Below are 20404 nucleotides of genomic sequence, written 5' to 3' on the forward strand. Positions count from 1 at the left end.
ATATGTGTAGGTATGCCTATACTTCCACTATCATTAGGTTCACCTATAATTCCACGCATGCGAAAGCCGCGTGGGCTTACCAGAAGCTGTAGGCTAGTTCCATACATATTATATGGTGCTCTATAAACTAGTCATGTGATGCGGCTTACATAGTGATACTCTTAGGCATTGCTTTCAGTATGGACATGTCCTGGGGCCTTCTTGTATGTCCACAAATGTATATAAAGATACGTACTTACACCCTCCTGGGGTTATAGTTCGGTTTCCGTCAGTCTATATCTACAGCGCCCTGTTCAGAGGACCTATTATTACTTGGTAGCAAACTTATTAGACACCCATTCCTTGTATGAATACTTGGGATGACAAACGCGTTATATGTCTAAGTACAGGTACCCTTAAGTACAGGTACCCTTCTCAATATCAATTCTGGTACTCCATATTATTGTCGCATATCTCAATAAAATTAGTCTCTAAGGGGCCCTTGTGTACACTTCATATCATGAAGGCCTAGAGCCACCTGCCGATATAAGTAGTGTCAGTTCTATTAATGGGGTTAGCAGCGCTGTGCTGACTGGAGTGTGACACTTCGCACACTCAGAGCGGTATTCCAGCGCCCCCTGCTTCCCTTCTAAGGACAGTAGTTATAGAACATACACAGGCTGGGGTGAATTTTGTCCTTGGGCTCCGTTCATTTCATGGCTCTTAATTATTGCTCATGTTCTTATTTAGAAATATTACTGTCATCTCCTGCACGCAGGAAGTATAGCTTAGGCACTACCTGCAGCTGGGAGTGCTTTAGCGTGATCTCCTATCCCCTCCACATCCCACGCTGGGAGTCCTTCAGCGCAAACAGTAGGGATGCCTGTCACTGGATGACAGGAGTATAGTGATGGCTGGTTTGCTAGCAGAATGGGAACTAGCCCAATCCCCTTTTATTTTTGAACTATAACACCGCGTTATGAGGTTCTGAGAGGGGCCAGTTATTCAGCTGGTGCACATCCCGGCTAGTAGCGCTGTGCTCACGAGACACAGTCCTGCCAATTGCAGCGCCTGCTATTACCCCCTGTCAGACTTCCCCTTGGAACTGCCTCACCGCATCTATCACAAAGGGTGCCTAGCTTCATCTAAAGTCTGAGCTATCTCATGGTATACTAGCTACCTTGCCTAAATGTATAGTATTAGCCACTGTTCTGGTGCTGTGGCCAGAACTTATGGTTATAGCATACCCTTCACTCAGGGTTAGCTCTTTTTTTTTTTGGGTCCCTTCCCCAGGCTTATGCCTCACATTGGCTTACCTTTGAGAGGAGCAGTACTCTTCCCATGCATATATGTGAAAACCATATACTACATTATAGGCTGATCTGTGCTCACGTTAGAGGGTATGCATATGTGCATCTATATAGATTTATATCTTCTGTGCTCCATTCGGTGGCTCATACAAGAGGAAGTTAGTGATGCGCGGCTAGTGCGGTGGTATTACTGCCTCACAGCATTGAGGTCGTCTTTTTGATTCCCACTTCAAAAACGGGTTCATCTGGAGATAAAATGGCTCACCTGATAAGGCGAGTACACCAGTAACAGAAGGGTCCCAGGATCGAATGCCTGGGTGGTATTAGATTGGTGGGCATAATACGCACTTCACCATTATACATATTTATGTAAGGACTTACACTAGCGGACCGTTTTAGGTGTATATGTATGGTCTAACACGACTATACAGATACACATCCCTTATGGAACAGGCTCAAGTATAGAGTCCTGTTCTACGACTTTCTTGTCTCCACTAACATTTTGCTAGTTTCCACAGTATTTTATGCTGCACATCTCCAGATGGATGTCCGTGCTCTAGAGCATTGGTCTTGGCCCACTGAAGCTACTCTCTATTCCTAACGTGGCAGGTTGCTGTGTGTTGGTAAAGGTCAGTGACATTCTACATAGCGTCCAGAGGGATTCTGGTCGCTCAAAGGTAAGAGCATACCTCACTGATGCCTAGGAAGAGGCTCATTTTTCATGCAACCTGACATACATAGTGTTATTCTCCCTAATGCACCCTAGCTGCTGTCCTAGCAGCCATCCACTCTTTTAATCAGTTGGCTCTACACTTTAGAGTTTTCCTGGTGTGTGGGTGCATCGTTACAACATTGGATTAGTGACACTATCTACTAGAATCTGTTGGGGTTATGGACCGAAGCGCACCTATGGGCTAGTGCACATCTTTACATAGATGTGTAACAGTCACTATGTTCCACGCAGGGGGCCTTGGTTGGGCTTTCTGTTCTATATCTGTTGATATTTGATCACACTGACAGGTACCTGGCGGGTACTTTCAGGGTTGTCCTAGTGCTCTAGCCTTGCTGACTGGATGCTTCCCTATATTGGTAGCTCTCCCTGGTTGACTGTTGCATTCGTGCTCTTTTACTGGTAGGGTTCGGGCCAGCAGTTGGTACTGACTAGGCACTTCCATCATGTTGGAAGTTGTTTTCTTTTTAGCGGCAGCGTTTCAGTTGCTGTTTTATCCCTGTTTTCAGTATGGGATGTACTGCTGTCTGACCCTCTGAAGGGTCTTGTAGTCTCAATAATCTCTATTTCGACTCAGTCTCAGGCCCAGTGGGATCTCCACTCTTTGGAGACTTCTATGGCCTAACCCTTCCGCTGGTTAACAACTTTGTTGTAGTTGGACCTCAAGGAGGGTTCAGGGCGACTGTTCGGTCTAGTCTTTTGGCTCCCTGCATACTCTGTTTGGAGTCTGTGGACAAGTTTAGCTCTGTATATTGATATTGTTATACTTCTGTATATACGATTTATGTCCAGCTGTGCTGGGATTCTGCTGTCTGCACCTGTTGCAGCTTCCTGTATAGCCTCTAGTACGGTTTCTCGAGTTTGTTCTTGTTTACGGCCCTTCTATGGATTCTTGTTGGGGCTCTCGGCTGCCAACGGTCCGGTTTGGTCTATTTCAGTTGAGATAACTGGTTCTGACGTTTCTCAACTGTCTTTGTTCTCTCGCCAGCCGTTCTGTTCCTTTTGACTTAACCTGTACGTTATGGAAGTTTCTATGACTGTTTAGCAAGGAGTGGTGTTTGTCTCCTGTGCTCTACGACACTTAATCCTCAGCTTCCGCTGGGCCTATGGTTCTTTGCGGTCCCTGTTTTGGTTTGGCCAAGGGGTCAGCAAGTTCTCCGCGCTTCCCACCCAGGAGGTTGGCTTTGGGACGTCCCCACTGTCTTGAACTCCAGTGTCCCCTAGTGGATGAAGGAGAAAATAGGATTTTGGTACTTACCGATAAATCCCTTTCTCCGATTCCACAGGGGACACTGGACGCCCGCCCAGCGCTGCGTATTTGCTGTTTTGTTTGGTTCCTTCTATGGTTGTGTGACTGCATGGTTTCCCTGCAATGGGTTCCTTTGTTCTCCTTCAGTCGGTCTTGTTCCGTTCTGTGGTCTTTTCCTTTTCCTAAGTTTTCTGTTGTCCTCCGTCTCCTCTCGGGCTCAGTTCTTAAACTGGGGCTGATGGGGCATAGAGGGGGAGGAGCCAGTCACACTTCTAGATTATTTAAAGTGCCAGGCTCTGCTCTACCACGGTCTATACCCCACTGTCTTGAACTCCAGTGTCCCCTGTGGAATCGGAGAAAGGGATTTATCGGTAAGTACCAAAATCCTATTTTCCCATCTGTCCATGCAGTGGCATGGGTGTGTGTATTTCCCATCTGTCCATGCAGTGGCAAGGGTGTGTGTATTTCCCATCTGTACATGCAGTGGCAAGGGCGTGTGTATTTCCCATCTGTCCATGCAGTGGCATGGGCGGGTGTATTTCCCATCTGTCCATGCAGTGGCATGGGTGTGTGTATTTCCCATCTGTACATGCAGTGGCAAGAGTGTGTGTATTTCCCATCTGTCCATGCAGTGGCATGGGTGTGTGTATTTCCCATCTGTCCATGCAGTGACATGGGTGTGTGTATTTCCCATCTCTCTATGCAGTGACAAGGGTGTGTGTATTTCCCATCTGTCCATGCAGTGGCATGGGGTGTGTGTATTTCCCATCTGTCCATGCAGTGGCATGGGTGTGTGTATTTCCCATCTGTCCATGCAGTGGCATGGGTGTGTGTATTTCCCATCTGTCCATGCAGTGGCATGGGTGTGTGTATTTCCCATCTGTCCATGCAGTGGCATGGGTGTGTGTATTTCCCATCTGTCCATGCAGTGGCATGGGTGTGTGTATTTCCCATCTCTCTATGCAGTGACAAGGGTGTGTGTATTTCCCATCTGTCCATGCAGTGGCATGGGTGTGTGTATTTCCCATCTGTCCATGCAGTAGCATGGGTGTGTGTATTTCCCATCTGTCCATGCAGTGGCAAGGGTGTGTGTATTTCCCATCTGTACATGCAGTGGCAAGGGCGTGTGTATTTCCCATCTGTCCATGCAGTGGCATGGGCGTGTGTATTTCCCATCTGTCCATGCAGTGGCATGGGTGTGTGTATTTCCCATCTGTACATGCAGTGGCAAGGGTGTGTGTATTTCCCATCTGTCCATGCAGTGGCAAGGGTGTGTGTATTTCCCATCTGTCCATGCAGTGGCATGGGTGTGTGTATTTCCCATCTGTCCATGCAGTGGCATGGGTGTGTGTATTTCCCATCTGTCCATGCAGTGACATGGGTGTGTGTATTTCCCATCTCTCTATGCAGTGACAAGGGTGTGTGTATTTCCCATCTGTCCATGCAGTGGCATGGGTGTGTGTATTTCCCATCTGTCCATGCAGTGGCATGGGCGTGTGTATTTCCCATCTGTACATGCAGTGGCATGGGTCTGTGTATTTCCCATCTGTCCATGCAGTGGCATGGGTCTGTGTATTTCCCATCTGTCCATGCAGTGGCATGGGTGTGTGTATTTCCCATCTGTCCTTGCAGTGCCAAGGGTGTGTGTATTTCCCATCTGTCCATGCAGTGACATGGGTGTGTGTATTTCCCATCTGTCCATGCAGTGGCATGGGTGTGTGTATTTCCCATCTGTCCATGCAGTGGCATGGGTGTGTGTATTTCCCATCTGTCCATGCAGTGCCAAGGGTGTGTGTATTTCCCATCTGTCCATGCATTGACATGGGTGTGTGTATTTCCCATCTGTCCATGCAGTGGCATGGGTGTGTGTATTTCCCATCTGTCCATGCAGTGGCATGGGTGTGTGTATTTCCCATCTGTCCATGCAGTGCCAAGGGTGTGTGTATTTCCCATCTGTCCATGCAGTGACATGGGTATGTGTATTTCCCATCTGTCCATGCAGTGGCATGGGTGTGTGTATTTCCCATCTGTCCATGCAGTGGCAGGACTCAGCCCCCTTTCTACCCTGTCACCACCCAGTTATGTCCCAGTCATGTATTTTCCAAAGACCAGTCTCACTGCTGCCACTGATAGACTGCAATCTCTAGGATTAGGGTAGGGGGGAATTCAGGGACTGCAGACCTAATAGGAGAGGTTCTTCTCCTAATGTGGTCAATAACAATAAATTTGAGGGAAGCACTAAATGAAACCTCATAGATGCGGAGATGGTAATGCGTGTAAGGGGTAACAACTACTGTGATGGTAGTATGTTGTAAGGGGTAACAATTACTGTGTATAGGTATGATATCCCCAATCACCTTCTTACAGTGGGGTATAAGACAATCTTGTAGGGAATGTCTTCGCCATATGATGTGATCAAGGCTTTAACTGTACGTCCCCCTTTATTAAATAGTTGCTGTGAGAGAGAGAGAGTGTTCCTGGGCAGCCCGCTTACCGCCTGTGGTACCGCAGCACCCGCCATACAGCTTGCCTTCACAGGCAGCTGTCGTACACTCTCATTAAGTGCCAAATGGAGTGGGACCACTTGGCGGCAGACTGCAATCGCACAGCCCACACTCTTGTATCCAGAGACACACAGCACAAAAAGCGTGGACAGTACATTTCCGCCATAGAGCAACAACCAGACAGGATGTTCAGATTCAAGTTCTCTACGCTTAAGCTGAGGAGGATTTGAACTCAAACATCAAGCTGTCCACAGAGACAGAGACTTTCTTAGGAGAACAGAAATCGTTACTGTGAATACAAAGACAATCTAATGACCTGAGTGACTTCTGTACGGATGTCAGACTGCCTGACTGGAGCCTCAGAAGTTCCCCTACTGCACCTTTGTGGACTAAACCAGCACAAGAGAAACTGAAGGGTAACACAAACGGTGAGTATACAGTATATATGTGGAATGCAGGATTATATTTATCACTCACCCCCAAGTAGCAGACCTCTCATGGCAGGTTGCACAGCAACTATTTAATCAAGGGGGCGTGCGGTTAAAGACTTGATCACACGATACGATGAAGACATTCCCTACAAGATTGTCTTATTCCCACTGTGAGAAGGTGATTGAGGAAATCATACATATACATATACACAGTAGTGGTTCCCCTTTACACCCTCATTTTCCATATCTGCAGGTTGATACCATATTATTACCAATAACACATTTTGTTGGAATCAGTATGATTTACCCCCAGACCGCATGTCAAATCCTGACAGCGGAAGCCCGGCAGTGAAGATTCCGACAGGTACGTATTTTTTCTATTTACTAACCTAACCTCCCCCCCCTAACCCTCCCTTACGGGTGGCTAACCCTAATCCCCCCCCCCAAGTGCCTAACACTATCCCCCCTCTAAGTGCCTAAACCTAACCCCCCCTTACCCACAGCCTAACCCTAAGTCTCCCAGGGGGGGTGCCTAATCCTAACCCTCCCCCTGGGGGTGTCTAACCCCTAAACCCCCCTTCCCCTAGCCTAACCCTAACCTCCCAGGGGGGTGCCTAACCCTAAGTCCCCCCCCGGGAGCCCATAACCTATCCCGACCACCCTCCCCCCCTGCGGCTGTCCGCGCTCGGCTTACCTTCGATCGGTAAGCCAGGTGTCGGGCTCCCGGCATAGGTCTAATGACAGGCGTCGGGATTTGAACACCTGCCATTAGACACTTGCCGGGAAATGACAGTCGGGATGCCGACTGTCGGCATTTAGACCGTCGGCATCCCGACTGCATACCATTCTTGTTACATTGGTGCTACATATGCCAATTTTAGTGACCAGCACTCACAGCACACTCCCACCGCATTACCCTCACCACATCTAGAAGATTTCAGTGAGCGCTTCCCTCAAATTTATTGTTATTCACAGCTGCCTTCTGAAACCTCCAGACTACAATTGGTGCCTTATGCTCTGCAGTCACATGGTGTAGCGATGGCTAGGGATACAACACTACAGACTACAATTGGTGCCTTATGCTCTGCAGTCACATGGTGTAGCGATGGCTAGGGATACAACACTACAGACTACAATTGGTGCCTTATGCTCTGCAGTCACATGGTGTAGCGATGGCTAGGGATACAACACTACAGATTACAATTGGCACCTTATGCTCTGCAGTCACATGGTGTAGCGATGGCTAGGGATACAACACTACAGACTACAATTGGTGCCTTATGCTCTGCAGTCACATGGTGTAGCCATGGCTAGGGTTACAACACTACAGACTACAATTGGTGCCTTATGCTCTGCAGTCACATGGTGTAGCGATGGCTAGGGATACAACACTACAGACTACAATTGGTGCCTTATGCTCTGCAGTCACATGGTGTAACGATGGCTAGGGATACAACACTACAGATTACAATTGGCGCCTTATGCTCTGCAGTCACATGGTGTAGCGTAGCGATGGCTAGGGATACAACACTACAGACTACAATTGGCGCCTTATGCTTTGCAATCACATGGTGTAGCGATGGCTAGGGATACAACACTACAGACTACAATTGGTGCCTTATGCTCTGCAGTCACATGGTGTAGCGATGGCTAGGGATACAACACTACAGATTACAATTGGCGCCTTATGCTCTGCAGTCACATGGTGTAGCGTAGCGATGGCTAGGGATACAACACTACAGACTACAATTGGTGCCTTATGCTCTGCAGTCACATGGTGTAGCGATGGCTAGGGATACAACACTACAGATTACAATTGGTGCCTTATGCTCTGCAGTCACATGGTGTAGCGATGGCTAGGGATACACTACAGACTACAATTGGTGCCTTATGCTCTGCAGTCACATGGTGTAGCGATGGCTAGGGATACAACACTACAGATTACAATTGGCGCCTTATGCTCTGCAGTCACATGGTGTAGCGATGGCTAGGGATACAACACTACAGACTACAATTGGTGCCTTATGCTCTGCAGTCACATGGTGTAGCGATGGCTAGGGTTACAACATTACAGACTACAATTGGTGCCTTATGCTCTGCAATCACATGGTGTAGCGTAGCGATGGCTAGGGATACACTACAGACTACAATTGGTGCCTTATGCTCTGCAGTCACATGGTGTAGCGATGGCTAGGGATACAACACTACAGACTACAATTGGTGCCTTATGCTCTGCAGTCACATGGTGTAGCGATGGCTAGGGATACAACACTACAGACTGCAATTGGTGCCTTATGCTCTGCAATCACATGGTGTAGCGATGGCTAGGGTTACAACACTACAGACTACAATTGGTGCCTTATGCTCTGCAGTCACATGGTGTAGCGATGGCTAGGGATACAACACTACAGATTACAATTGGCGCCTTATGCTCTGCAATCACATGGTGTAGTAATGGCTAGGGATACAACACTACAGACTACAATTGGTGCCTTATGCTCTGCAGTCACATGGTGTAGCGATGGCTAGGGTTACAACACTACAGACTACAATTGGTGCCTTATGCTCTGCAGTCACATGGTGTAGCGATGGCTAGGGATACAACACTACAGACTACAATTGGTGCCTTATGCTCTGCAGTCACATGGTGTAGCGATGGCTAGGGATACAACACTACAGATTACAATTGGCGCCTTATGCTCTGCAGTCACATGGTGTAGCGATGGCTAGGGATACAACACTACAGATTACAATTGGCGCCTTATGCTCTGCAATCACATGGTGTAGCGATGGCTAGGGATACAACACTACAGATTACAATTGGTGCCTTATGCTCTGCAGTCACATGGTGTAGCGATGGCTAGGGATACACTACAGACTACAATTGGTGCCTTATGCTCTGCAGTCACATGGTGTAGCGATGGCTAGGGATACAACACTACAGATTACAATTGGTGCCTTTTGCCTCTTGCACCACTGCTCTGCAGTCACATGTAGCGATGGCTAGGGTTACAACACTACAGACTACCATAGCTACCCTATTGCTGAGATATGTCTGCCTTTTGGTGCCTTATGCTCTGCAGTCACATGGTGTAGTGATGGCTAGGGATACAACACTACAGACTACCATAGCTACCCTATTGCTGAGATATGTCTTCTATACAAAATGAAAACATAAGTGTAATATTTATACTAGGATTATTAAAAGAAACCATTTTCAGGCCCAAACTCCTCTCTAAAAGCAGATTTGTATCTATCTGACCCACAAACGACTAGCTTCCCTCACCTGTCCTAGTTCCTACTAAACACAATACATTGCTGTAAAATACACTGTAATCACCATTGACATTAGGGTGCACTCTCTTCATTTTCTGAAAAGCAGGATGCTCAAAATTTTCCTGGGAAAAGTTTAATATTTCTATTCTCCCAGCAGATTTTCAGGGTCGGATTAGACATTCCCTTATAAATAAAGAATGGTACGAAACCAGATTGTTGCTGGGTGATCCCCCCATAATATTGGAAAGCTAGCTTCTTGATACCTCGTTATTCCTTTTGAATCTCTGGCTACTCCTGTCTCCAAAAAGGGCCCTAATGGGATATGGGCCTGTATGTTATATGTACTTGCTATTGTAACAGTGGTATTGGGTGATTTAGCCATGCAATTGACTACATTTATGTATATTACTGTATACGATTATGAACATGAAATGTTTTCCTATTTCTTTCCTGTATACTTGACACATTATTCCCCGATGTTTGTGATTTAGTGTGATGCTCTAATAAATAGTGATATAAAAAAAATAAAGCAGGATGCTCCATCCCATTCCAGTTTACTTGGTACATTTGCTTATGTTGTACAGCGCTGTTTCTGCTTTTTGTCTAATCTATTTCCTAGAGTTAAACATGTTTTCATCTGTGTTTAACAGTGTTTCTCCCAAAACGCTCCTCACCTTCTGCACTAATGGAGTCCTCTTGCGCACTCTCATGGCTGGAGACAGTACACTCTCAACTGTGACTCATGTCATTGTGGTAAGATGTCAGATATTTTTATTCTAATCACATCTGGGTAGGTTTATTGGAAGTCCAGTGAAATGTCACATGGAATAGAGTAAGAACACCTGATACAGTAAAGTTAGGTACATATTAGACGATATTTCGGCCGATCCGACTGATCAGTCCATCATACAGTATTGTCAATATCCTCTAAAGTGTATGCTCTATTTCGGGCCATGCGCGCTCCCATTAGGTCGTCAATTGCATTGTCAGGTTGTCTCTATATGCAGCTGATTTTGATGATGCGACTGACATCCCCCTGCAGCGGGATGCGTCAGGGGCCGACATGGCACCCGATCATCAAATGTGTACTAGACGCCCGATATGTTCGCCCATTGGATCTCTGGGTACACATATCGTTTAATGTGTACCCAGCTTAAGAGACAGGAAGGAGTTGAGGGGAAATCAGAAAAGATGTTGTATAGATACATTTTCTTCTTGTTTGGAGTAGTGATCAGCAGTGCTGTAGCTAGTGCGCCTGGCCTGCGCCTGGAGCGGGTCATTACAGCAATGGCCGGAGCATCCTCAGGATGTAAGGGCAGCATTGTGACCATCTGGAGCGTCCTAAAGATGCTCCAGGCGGTACTGCTGCAGAGATTCTGGACGCAGGATGTCGCTACAGGAGCTGTGTGTGAGCAGCGATGTGTGCTCTGTACAGCTGCACCGCTCGCACACCCCTAGTTACGGCTCTGGTGATAAATCTTCTGAAATAGTGACTCCTATGTCCATTTCATCCTTGGCATCTGATAGCATATCTGTGCAATTACTGGAATACTATATTAACCTTTTTTGTTTTTGAAACCCAAGTGCATGATTTTGCATTAAACTGTTGCCACTTTCTTGACTATACTAGTCTGTCTGCAACAGGTATAGGCAACCAGGGCCGGTTCTAGACCTTGTGGAGCTCAGGGCAAGAGATCCCTTTGGCACCCCCCCCCATCCTAAAAAAAAAAAAAACATGCAGAAAAATAAGGTGTTTTACTGCGCACGTGCTCCAGAAAGGGGGGAGTAGCTTTGTGACATGTCCCTTGTTAATCATTCTAGAGAACATGCCCAGCAGAAAGTGGATGCACTACTGCTCCATCTTCTCTCGCCCAGCACCACCAGCATTCTGGGAAACTGGGAGGGAATGGGAACAGCAGCACAGAGTGCGAATATTGCACCACCACAGTTTGTATGTCATGCCACACAGAGCCCATTCATGTTATGCCACACAGTAGTACTCTGTATACATTTTGCCAGACTGTATTAGTGCCCCTTATAACACATTATGCCACACAGTAATGCCCCTTACACATTAAGCTGTACGTGGTAATTCCCCTTAAACATTATGCTGCACTGTATTAGTGCCCCCATGCAGTAATGCCCCTTACACATTATGCCGCATGTGGTAATGCCCCTTACCCGTTATGCCGCACGTGGTAATGCCCCTTACCCGTTATGCCGCACGTGGTAATGCCCCTTACACATTATGCCGCACGTGGTAATGCCCCTATCACATTATGCCGCACACAGTAATGCCCCTTACACATTATGCCACACACAGTAATGCCCCTTACACATTATGCCGCAAATGGGTAATGCCTCTTACACATTATGCCGCACACGGTAATGCCCCTTACACATACTGCATACAGTAATGCCCTTTATAATACATTAATTAATATAGCGTGCCATGCTTATTTCATTACATTTTTAAAGACATTAATAAGGACATTAAACACTTGTCAAATTCTAGAAAAACACATTACAGGTAACTTATACTTGCTGGCCTTCATTATCGCCTAAAGCATATTTGCCCACTACACAGAGGGACAGAGATGGGGCTGAGGGCAGTACTTTGATGCTACAAGTAGAAAACCGCCATCCTTCTCCCACAGTAGAAGGTCTTAAGAGTGCATGGCAGCCTCAGCAGAACGAAGAATTAGAAATCCATTACCTGCTCAGCGCACATTAACCCGCCCCAGCGTGAGCCATGGAAGAAATAAGCAGCATTGACAATGGGACAACAAATGCATAGAGCATACAGACAGCACTGACACTAGGTGATAGGCCCTCCACGTACCTACACTGTCAGTATCCATACACCCCGCGCTCCGAGCCTCGCCCAGCTGGCCACCACAGTCTAGTGGAAGCCCGCACCGAGTGACCGAGCCAGGCTGACATTGTAGTGCCCGACGAGTGCAGTGGGATGTGTCTCCCCTGCGCACTGTGATGTCGTCACGGCTGCCGGCTGCGTCTGGCATTCTAGGACTCCCAGATTGCCGCCGGGGGTGCTGCACTATGGGAGGAAAGTGGGAGGGAAAGTGGCGGCGGCGTGATGGTCTCAGGCTGCAGGCAAGCGCGGGCAGATGCCGTCTATTAGACGGTGCCGGCGGGGACACCTCGGCTGCGCCTTTAGACTGCATCTCCCCGGGCAATTGCCCTGCTTGCCCGCCCCTAGAACCGCCACTGTAGGCAACCTGCGGCTCTCCAGATGCTGTGGCATGGGTTGCCTACCCCATGTCTAGATCCTTCATTATTTTGTTTAGCATTATTGCATATCTTTGTGTCAAACATGCATCTTAGTCGCAAAGTGATGCACCAAAACTACTCCACGAGACTGCACTGATTAATTTTATATGCAACACTAGTATATCTGTATATGAAGAGCTACGCTACACTTGCTGCATGCCGTATGAGGCCACATCTGTAGTACGGTATAACTTGCAGATATTTAACTATAGATGCCTTGATTCCCAACAAGCTTATCCTGACTAGTGATCTTATTCTTATTTAGTGCCTCTTATTTGGGGAAGCATGGTTGGTGTAATGGTTAGCATTACTGCCTCACAGCACAGAGGTCTTGGGTTTGATTACCACCAAGGCCATAACTCTTGGAGTTTATATGTGCTCTCCATATTTGTGTGGGTTTCCACGGGGTACTCTGGTTTGCACCCACAATCCAAAAAAATACTGGTAGGTTATTTTGATTCTTTATGTGTGTGCAATATCTGTGTGCTGTATATAAATGATAAATGCAATACATAGAGTAGAAGTACAAAATGTTTCATACCTATGAAAATAGTACAAATACAATTATATAGTATAAATACAAATGGCAATAGGATACAAAGGGCCTGATTCTGAGATGGACTCCGACGTGGCCACATCTTTTTCCACGTCTTTGTCTTTATGCTAATGCTGCAACCGATTCTGTTCACACTGCGCCATCGGTCGCTCCTCAGCCACTAGATGTAGCCGCTTAGGAACAAAAACAGCCGATACATTTTATAGACTTTCTTGGGGATGCCATCCAAGCCCATTGGGAAAGGCTTTCCATATCTATCTCCTCCAACACAGTACAGGAGTCCAGACATTCCCTGGAATTAGACGGCAGTGTTGGTAACACAAACAGGGCCTGATTTAGGGGTGCATGCTAACTACTTTTGATGTTGGAAGTACTGCACATGCGTCCGAGTCGCACTGCGCATGTGTCCCCATGGTTACCGTGTGGAGACGCAGAACGAATTTAGACGCAAGAGCTGTGGAATGCAGGAGGTAACATAGGGGTAGCTAGCAAGACGCGGCCATGTCGACTGCATCTAAAGACGTGGTAGCGCTGGCATAGGATTCCATGTTCAGATGGAGAAATTGCATCTGCCAAAAGTCTGGTCAAGCTTCGGTGGTGCGACCAATGGTGCGTCTAAAGACGGATTAGCACCACTGCAAGTGGACGTCTCAGTGTTCTCAGAATCGGTCGCGGCATTAGCATAAAGACGCAGCCACGTATGTGTGCGAATTAGGCCCACAGTGTTTACATGCAGAAACATCAGCTTAGATGTTAGACATCTAATCATTTTAAATTGTGCAATAACCAAACATCCAGAGATCTCCTATTGGTCATATGGTCTTAGTGTTTCTAAGTCTGGGTACGCACTAGACGACCCGGCAAGTTTGAATCTGTACAACAGAATATGCAAGATTGCTGGTTCCTCCCTTCATTGAACTACACAGCCCGCATGTGATGTCGCGTGATTGGCCGTACAGCACGGCCGATCACATGATATCGTATGAGACCAACGGGAGAGAGCAATCGGGCATACACACTGCAAGATTTGCCATTCTGATTTGCCTCAGAGCAACAATTCGTCCAACTTATTGTGTGGTGTGTACCCAGCCTAAAAGGCGCAGGCAGCTTTGTATTGGGCGCTGTGCAGGAGCAGTTTGTGTGCTGGCGGCGTGCACATTATAAAAGGACATCATTGTATGTCCTGTTGCGCCAAGTGTTTAAACAACAAATCACTGCCAACCTTTATATACCTCCTGGTTTTGTTTTATTAAGCATAAAAGTTTACGAACCACTCGGCAAACAGGGTCAGGTGCTGATCTTTTCTGATGCGTTAGAGAGATTTATGTATTTAACATAAAAATCCCATCCACATCTACTTCATGAATTAATTTTAACGCATGTAGCCAGCACAACCACTATAGCTGGAAAACGTGTTGTTATAAATGATGAACTCGCATAGCTTGGAGCCTGTAATGTGTTGTAAATGAAAGCTAAGGGCACCTTCCACTTTATATTTGTTTGTTTCATGAAGTGGTGACTGATGTTCCTGCCACAGCCAAATCTATATGTCATTGATCTTATAATTAAAATGTCACTTTCTTATATCACATGACAGGTTTTTTTATCACTGTTGTTTATTGCTCTCATTTTTACCCTATATGAGCAGGTGGCGGTAATTTGTTTATAGTTAGCTTAGAGCAGCAGTATTGCGCACAGGACAAATCTCATATACACATTCTGTTCCCTTATCATACTGGAATTGTTTATGCGAATATGGGGCTGTCCCATGTTATTCTGTCATCAGAGACAAACGACGGCTGCTTGTGCCTGCGTAGATTTGAATGCAACGCTGTAATTGCTGAATTCCTCGTAGATTAGATTAGATTCTCAGGCACAGAAGTAGAGATGTTCTGTCATCTAATGATCTTCCTCTGGTTGGGAAATCTAGCACGCTCTATTAAAGTCTCATCTGACACAAGTGCAGTATTTATTAAGATACAATAAAAGAGTAACGTTTTGATTCAGATTACTATTAGTATATACAGTAAGTAGTGTCAATATCACTTTGGTACTTACTATTAGAAAATATTACAGTTTAGCATACCAACTAAAATGTAATAAATAAATCAAATATTAGAACCTGAGAAAATAGAGGTATAATGTAAGCATTTTTATATTTAAAAAAACTCTGAAGCCCCTTCTGATATCCCGGATATCTGGAGTGTTTAGGGAAGAGCCAGGAAATGACTTCAGAACAAAGCCCTCTCCTTTCCCGTTCACTACTGTGTGTAACGTGAGACAGCTGGGGCAGTGACTTATTAGTGCTCCAGACATTTACTTTGACCTTATTTATAAGGATATACCACTGAATGTTTATACCTATCATAATACTGTCAAATACAACAAGGGTTTAAACATATATGGAAAAATGTATATCTATTAAGCCTTTCATTTAAAACAGACCTGATTATAAAATGTATTGTGATATTCTAAAATCTGGGATATACTGAATATATGTCTGTAAATACATGAACTTTGTGATTTACCTGTGATATACTGAGGAGCGGATGCTGCTGAATAACCTTTTCATGCATACTTCTTAAACAATCAACCTGATTACATTTAATAGTGTTTTCAGCAGTGCATATTCTGTTTGCGTTTAAGTTGATACTTAGGGCCTATGTACTAATAATCGTGGACCAGTCGCAGTTCCTCTCCAGCGAGAGGAACTCGCAGTGACAGTGGTTGCAGTAACTGCTGTCCCTGCGAGTTATATACCCGGCAAATTGTTGAAGTCTGTCACAGAAGTGAATACTTCTCCTGGGGTAGCTGTCACTGCGCATGCACACATTGCCAGCTTCCGGAGCCAGCCGGGGGCTGAGGGGGAGAGGTCGAAAGATCCCTCTCCTGCCCCTGGAGCCTCCATAGGCTTACAGTAGTTTACAACATCTGAAGATGGTGTAATCTACTGAGGCTAAACTCTACAAAGTTTTGCTTTTTGGAGTTTAGTACATAGGGGTCAGATTGTAGTCCCCATTGATAATAATAGAGACGGCGATAAGAAGTGCTAATTAGCACTTTGCCGGAGATTTATGTGAAATCACCTGCACTATGCAATTAGTACATAGGAACAGTACATAAAATGATGCAGAAACTGCAGTTTATGGAAAAAAAAATGCTTATTACATAGGCCCCTTAGTTTGATATTTGACTGAATAACCTTTATGCACACTCATTAAGCAATTCATTTGATTACACCCAGCAGTGTTTTCAGCAGTGCATACATGGTTTGTGCTTAAATTGATACTGAGTATTATTATTCATTTGTGAAACATATTTATTTCATCATAGTGAGAGAGGTGTCCTTTGTTTTAAACTGAGTGTCCTTTTAACTTTACTTCTTCCTTATATTCTTTTCATGTACAGTATATTTTCTCTTTCTTTTGCAAATCTCTTATATTGTAAGAACACTCTGACATTAAGAGAATCCTATTGGCGTTATCTTTTTGAGGGCATTCCGCCGAGGGTTATACTGAGATCCATGTGATATTTTAATTATTGAATTAACTCAAAGTGATAACCCACCTGGACGTTTTGTCCTCTTTGTCTCTGTGTTTGTATGTCTGTGTTTAGGTAATACCATTTGTATGATAACTAATACAATTTAATGTAATAGACCTCTTCAATGTTTGATGGCTAGTGTGCCCCACTTTAGAAGTACTTTGCACACTCATGTGTGTTCCTCTGTCCATATATTTTTACTAAGTAAGTAGGATTATTCTTTAAATATTTAGTCTACCACCATGTAAAAAACACATACAGTATTACAAAGCTACGATTATGGTGTTCTTGCTTAGCTTGACAGCGAGCCAATAAAAAAGTTAAAAAATCCCAAATTGATAGCTTGGAAGCCCATATTTTAGACTTCATCCCTGAAACAGTACTGCCAAAGGGGACAACTTAGGGTGTTAGGTCGACAGTTCCCATGTTGACTTGCATTAGGTCAACATGGTTGAATTGACTACATGCTTAGCATGTTGACAGTGACCATGTTGACATTCATCATGTCTGCACGGATGATATGTCGACATGATAGAATGTTGACCTAATGTCCCTGGTGGCTCAGCGGTATCTTTCCTGCTCCCAGTGGCAGCGGCGTCTCCAGTGTCTTCTTCCGGGTCCCGGCGACATGTGACCATCAGTTCCTGTGGAGTGTTCTGATGCACCCAGCATTCCAGTAAGTATATTTGCTCTAACCCCAATCCCAAACCCTCCCTCTAGTGCCTAACACTAAGCTCCCTCCCGAAGCAGCCTAAAGGCCCCCATACACTAGGCAACGGATTTCCGGATGCTGTGATGGGATAGAAACATTGATATTCCACGATCCCTCAGAGGATCTGTGAAATTCTCCATGTTAAATTTCACAGATTTGCAAACACGATCATATTTTGATGGCAAATCACACCAATCCTGCAACCCGGCATCTCAGGCCGCAGGAACGCAGCGATCTGTCGCTATTGTATGGGCCCCTTATGCTTAACTTCCCCGCAGCCTAATACTATCCCCTCAGATGGCCCCTAATTGTCGGCAGTCTGAGGATGTCAACATTTCACATCTGAACGATTCATATGTCGACACTGAGAACATGTTCACATTCCGAGGATGTCGACATAATGCCTGTTAGCATGTTGAACTATGTTGACATTCTAGTATTGGCATTATGAATGACGACATAGTAAATGTTGTTCAAATGACTGGATAGCGCCAACTTAGCCACATGCCCTGGACAACAGCAGTTGAAACTGCACTGGTTCCAGCAGACGTTTTTTGTGCAAGATCACAAGAAGGACACTCTGACAGCAAATAAGGGCTGGGGGGTCATGTAGAGATGACTAAAATCAAATAATATTTGTGTTGGACCAAATCACTAAACGATTCTGTGAATATTATAATATTATGCTGTGATTTGTAACTTGCTACAAAATAACATAGGATGGACCTCATTAAGCATCTATTATGCCCCCAACCTCAAATCCCCATGACACAATGGCACCGTCTCAACATTTCACAAGCAAAAAAGGAGCTCAGAATCTCAGCAGTGCTGGCTGGGCCTGAGGCCTCAACAACCATCTATTTCAGGGAGTTCAAGATGGAACTTCATTGGTTTGAAACCTGCACTATTTAATCAAAGCCAAACCACTTGCCATTTTACAAAGTGTCACATTAAAATCGTCGTCATGATTTTTCTGATAATAAAAATACATAAATGTATCAAACAGCTGGAGAAAACACCCCAAAAAAGATGGTTGTGACTTGCAAGATAGCTCAAACAACAGGCAGTTTAACAATCCTGTGTAAATAATAAAAATGTAACACTCCCTTTCAGTATCCCCATACTGTGTAATAAAGGAAACAAATGTAACACTCCCCTTTTCTACATCTCCATACTGTATTAAAATAAAATATGATAGAATAAATTAATAATATTGCCCCCTCTTTATAAAATATTGATCAATAATATAGCCCCTATATATTTAGAATAATGTGCCTGTATATGTTTCAATAATTCTAATGCTCCATAGTATATTTTAATGAACGTGTTTCCCTCTCTTTTTTTTCTCTATACCTGCTTTTTACCCGTACCCCTCTTTTACCTCTGCCCCTCTTTTTTTGGTGTGGGGACAATACATGGGTAATGCTGTATAATGAAGGATCTGGGGTCTATGAGTTACGTTGCATGTGTGCACCTCCGTTCAACTCTCACTGCGCATGTTATAGAAACACACCTTTCTAGCATTATGTAGTAGATGTGGGCAATATGAAGGGGATAAAGTTTTTTTTTAACTGCACTACAGCTGTGTCCCCTTAATCACATGCTATTTTTTTATTTCACACCATGATATATGACTGACAAGAGGAAAAGTAGAGACAGAATCTATCCCCTATGTGCTACTGGTATATACATACATATAATATAACATTGAGTATACTATATGCATATCTCATGGGCTATTAAAACAAAAGCCAATTCTATTGATATACTGTAGTGCCCTTAATTGAATTTAAGAACATAATTAAAAAGAATATATGTAAAACCTTTAATATTCTTTATTTTTTTTTATATACTGTGTGTATATATATATATATATATTTAGTTGTGTTTATAAGAGTTCTTGAGTAGCGTTGTGTAAAAGAGTATGTAGTGTGTTGCTGTCATTTTGTCTTTGTAACTCTAGATTATATCAATGATTATATAACAGGATGAAGTTCATGAACGAGACCGGTTCAGCGACTTTCTTCTAACCAAACTGAGGGAGGTGATGCCGAAACACCCATCTTTGAAACTGATTCTCTCCAGTGCTGCATTAGATGTTAACTTATTTCTTAGATATTTTGGAGGCTGCCCTGTTATATACAGTGAGTTTGTTTAAATACATTTCTTTTATATCGAATCTGGGGGACACTGTTCACCATAGGGTGTAGAGAGTGCTGTGAGTCGGCACATCAAACTACACTTGTTTGTATGCTAACCCCTCCACTCTACATCCCATAAGCCCCATCTGAGCTAACTAACATCAGTCTACTTTATGTGCCTGTTAAGTACGCACCAAGTACGGCTTGCTGCAGGAGTAGCATTGTGAATTTTATTGTTCTAAAATGCTGAAGTGCTGCTGTGTCTTGTTCTTGTATTGGGTGTTCTTCATAAGAACTTAGTGGGGGGGGGGGAGCAAGTATGAGCACTGTGCGAGCCGTACCACCTCTCCTGCTTCTGTTTTCTCCAGGTCCGTGGTGTGGAGGTGTCCTGGTCTTATTTGTTTTTTAAAGGATCAGGCACAGATGGTCCTGGACCCACAGTGAAGCCTGAGACAGCGTACTGGGACTTGTGGCTGGCCTCCACAGTGCAGCCCTGTCTCTGTCACAGTGATTGAGATGGAGCATGTAGTGGTCATCTTACAGTGTGTCTTACCCCACTGTCCTAGCACCATGCTGGTAGGGGGAGGAACCTGAGTGCAAGAACCAATATGCACAGGGGCTGGTAGTTATACTAATTAGCCTCCCTGATTCTTGCAGATATTTATTGCTGAGTGCAGGGATA

The 20404-nt window shown here is 44.8% G+C and overlaps 1 protein-coding gene across 2 annotated transcripts in view; it reads left to right on the top strand.

Annotated features, from left to right (window-relative positions):
- The window catches only part of YTHDC2 (YTH N6-methyladenosine RNA binding protein C2), a 136725-nt gene that overhangs the window by 35149 nt on the left and 81172 nt on the right, over nt 1-20404 (top strand). For both annotated transcript variants that reach the window (XM_088477690.1, XM_088477691.1), the window contains exons 7-8: nt 10130-10232; nt 19569-19725. In XM_088477690.1, coding sequence (XP_088333816.1) covers nt 10130-10232; nt 19569-19725 — 260 coding nt within the window. The remainder of the gene's footprint in view (nt 1-10129; nt 10233-19568; nt 19726-20404) is intronic.

This window comes from Taudactylus pleione, unplaced genomic scaffold (genome assembly GCF_031769625.1).
Source record: "Taudactylus pleione unplaced genomic scaffold, aTauple2 ptg000202l, whole genome shotgun sequence".
NCBI classification, from domain to species: domain Eukaryota; kingdom Metazoa; phylum Chordata; class Amphibia; order Anura; family Myobatrachidae; genus Taudactylus; species Taudactylus pleione.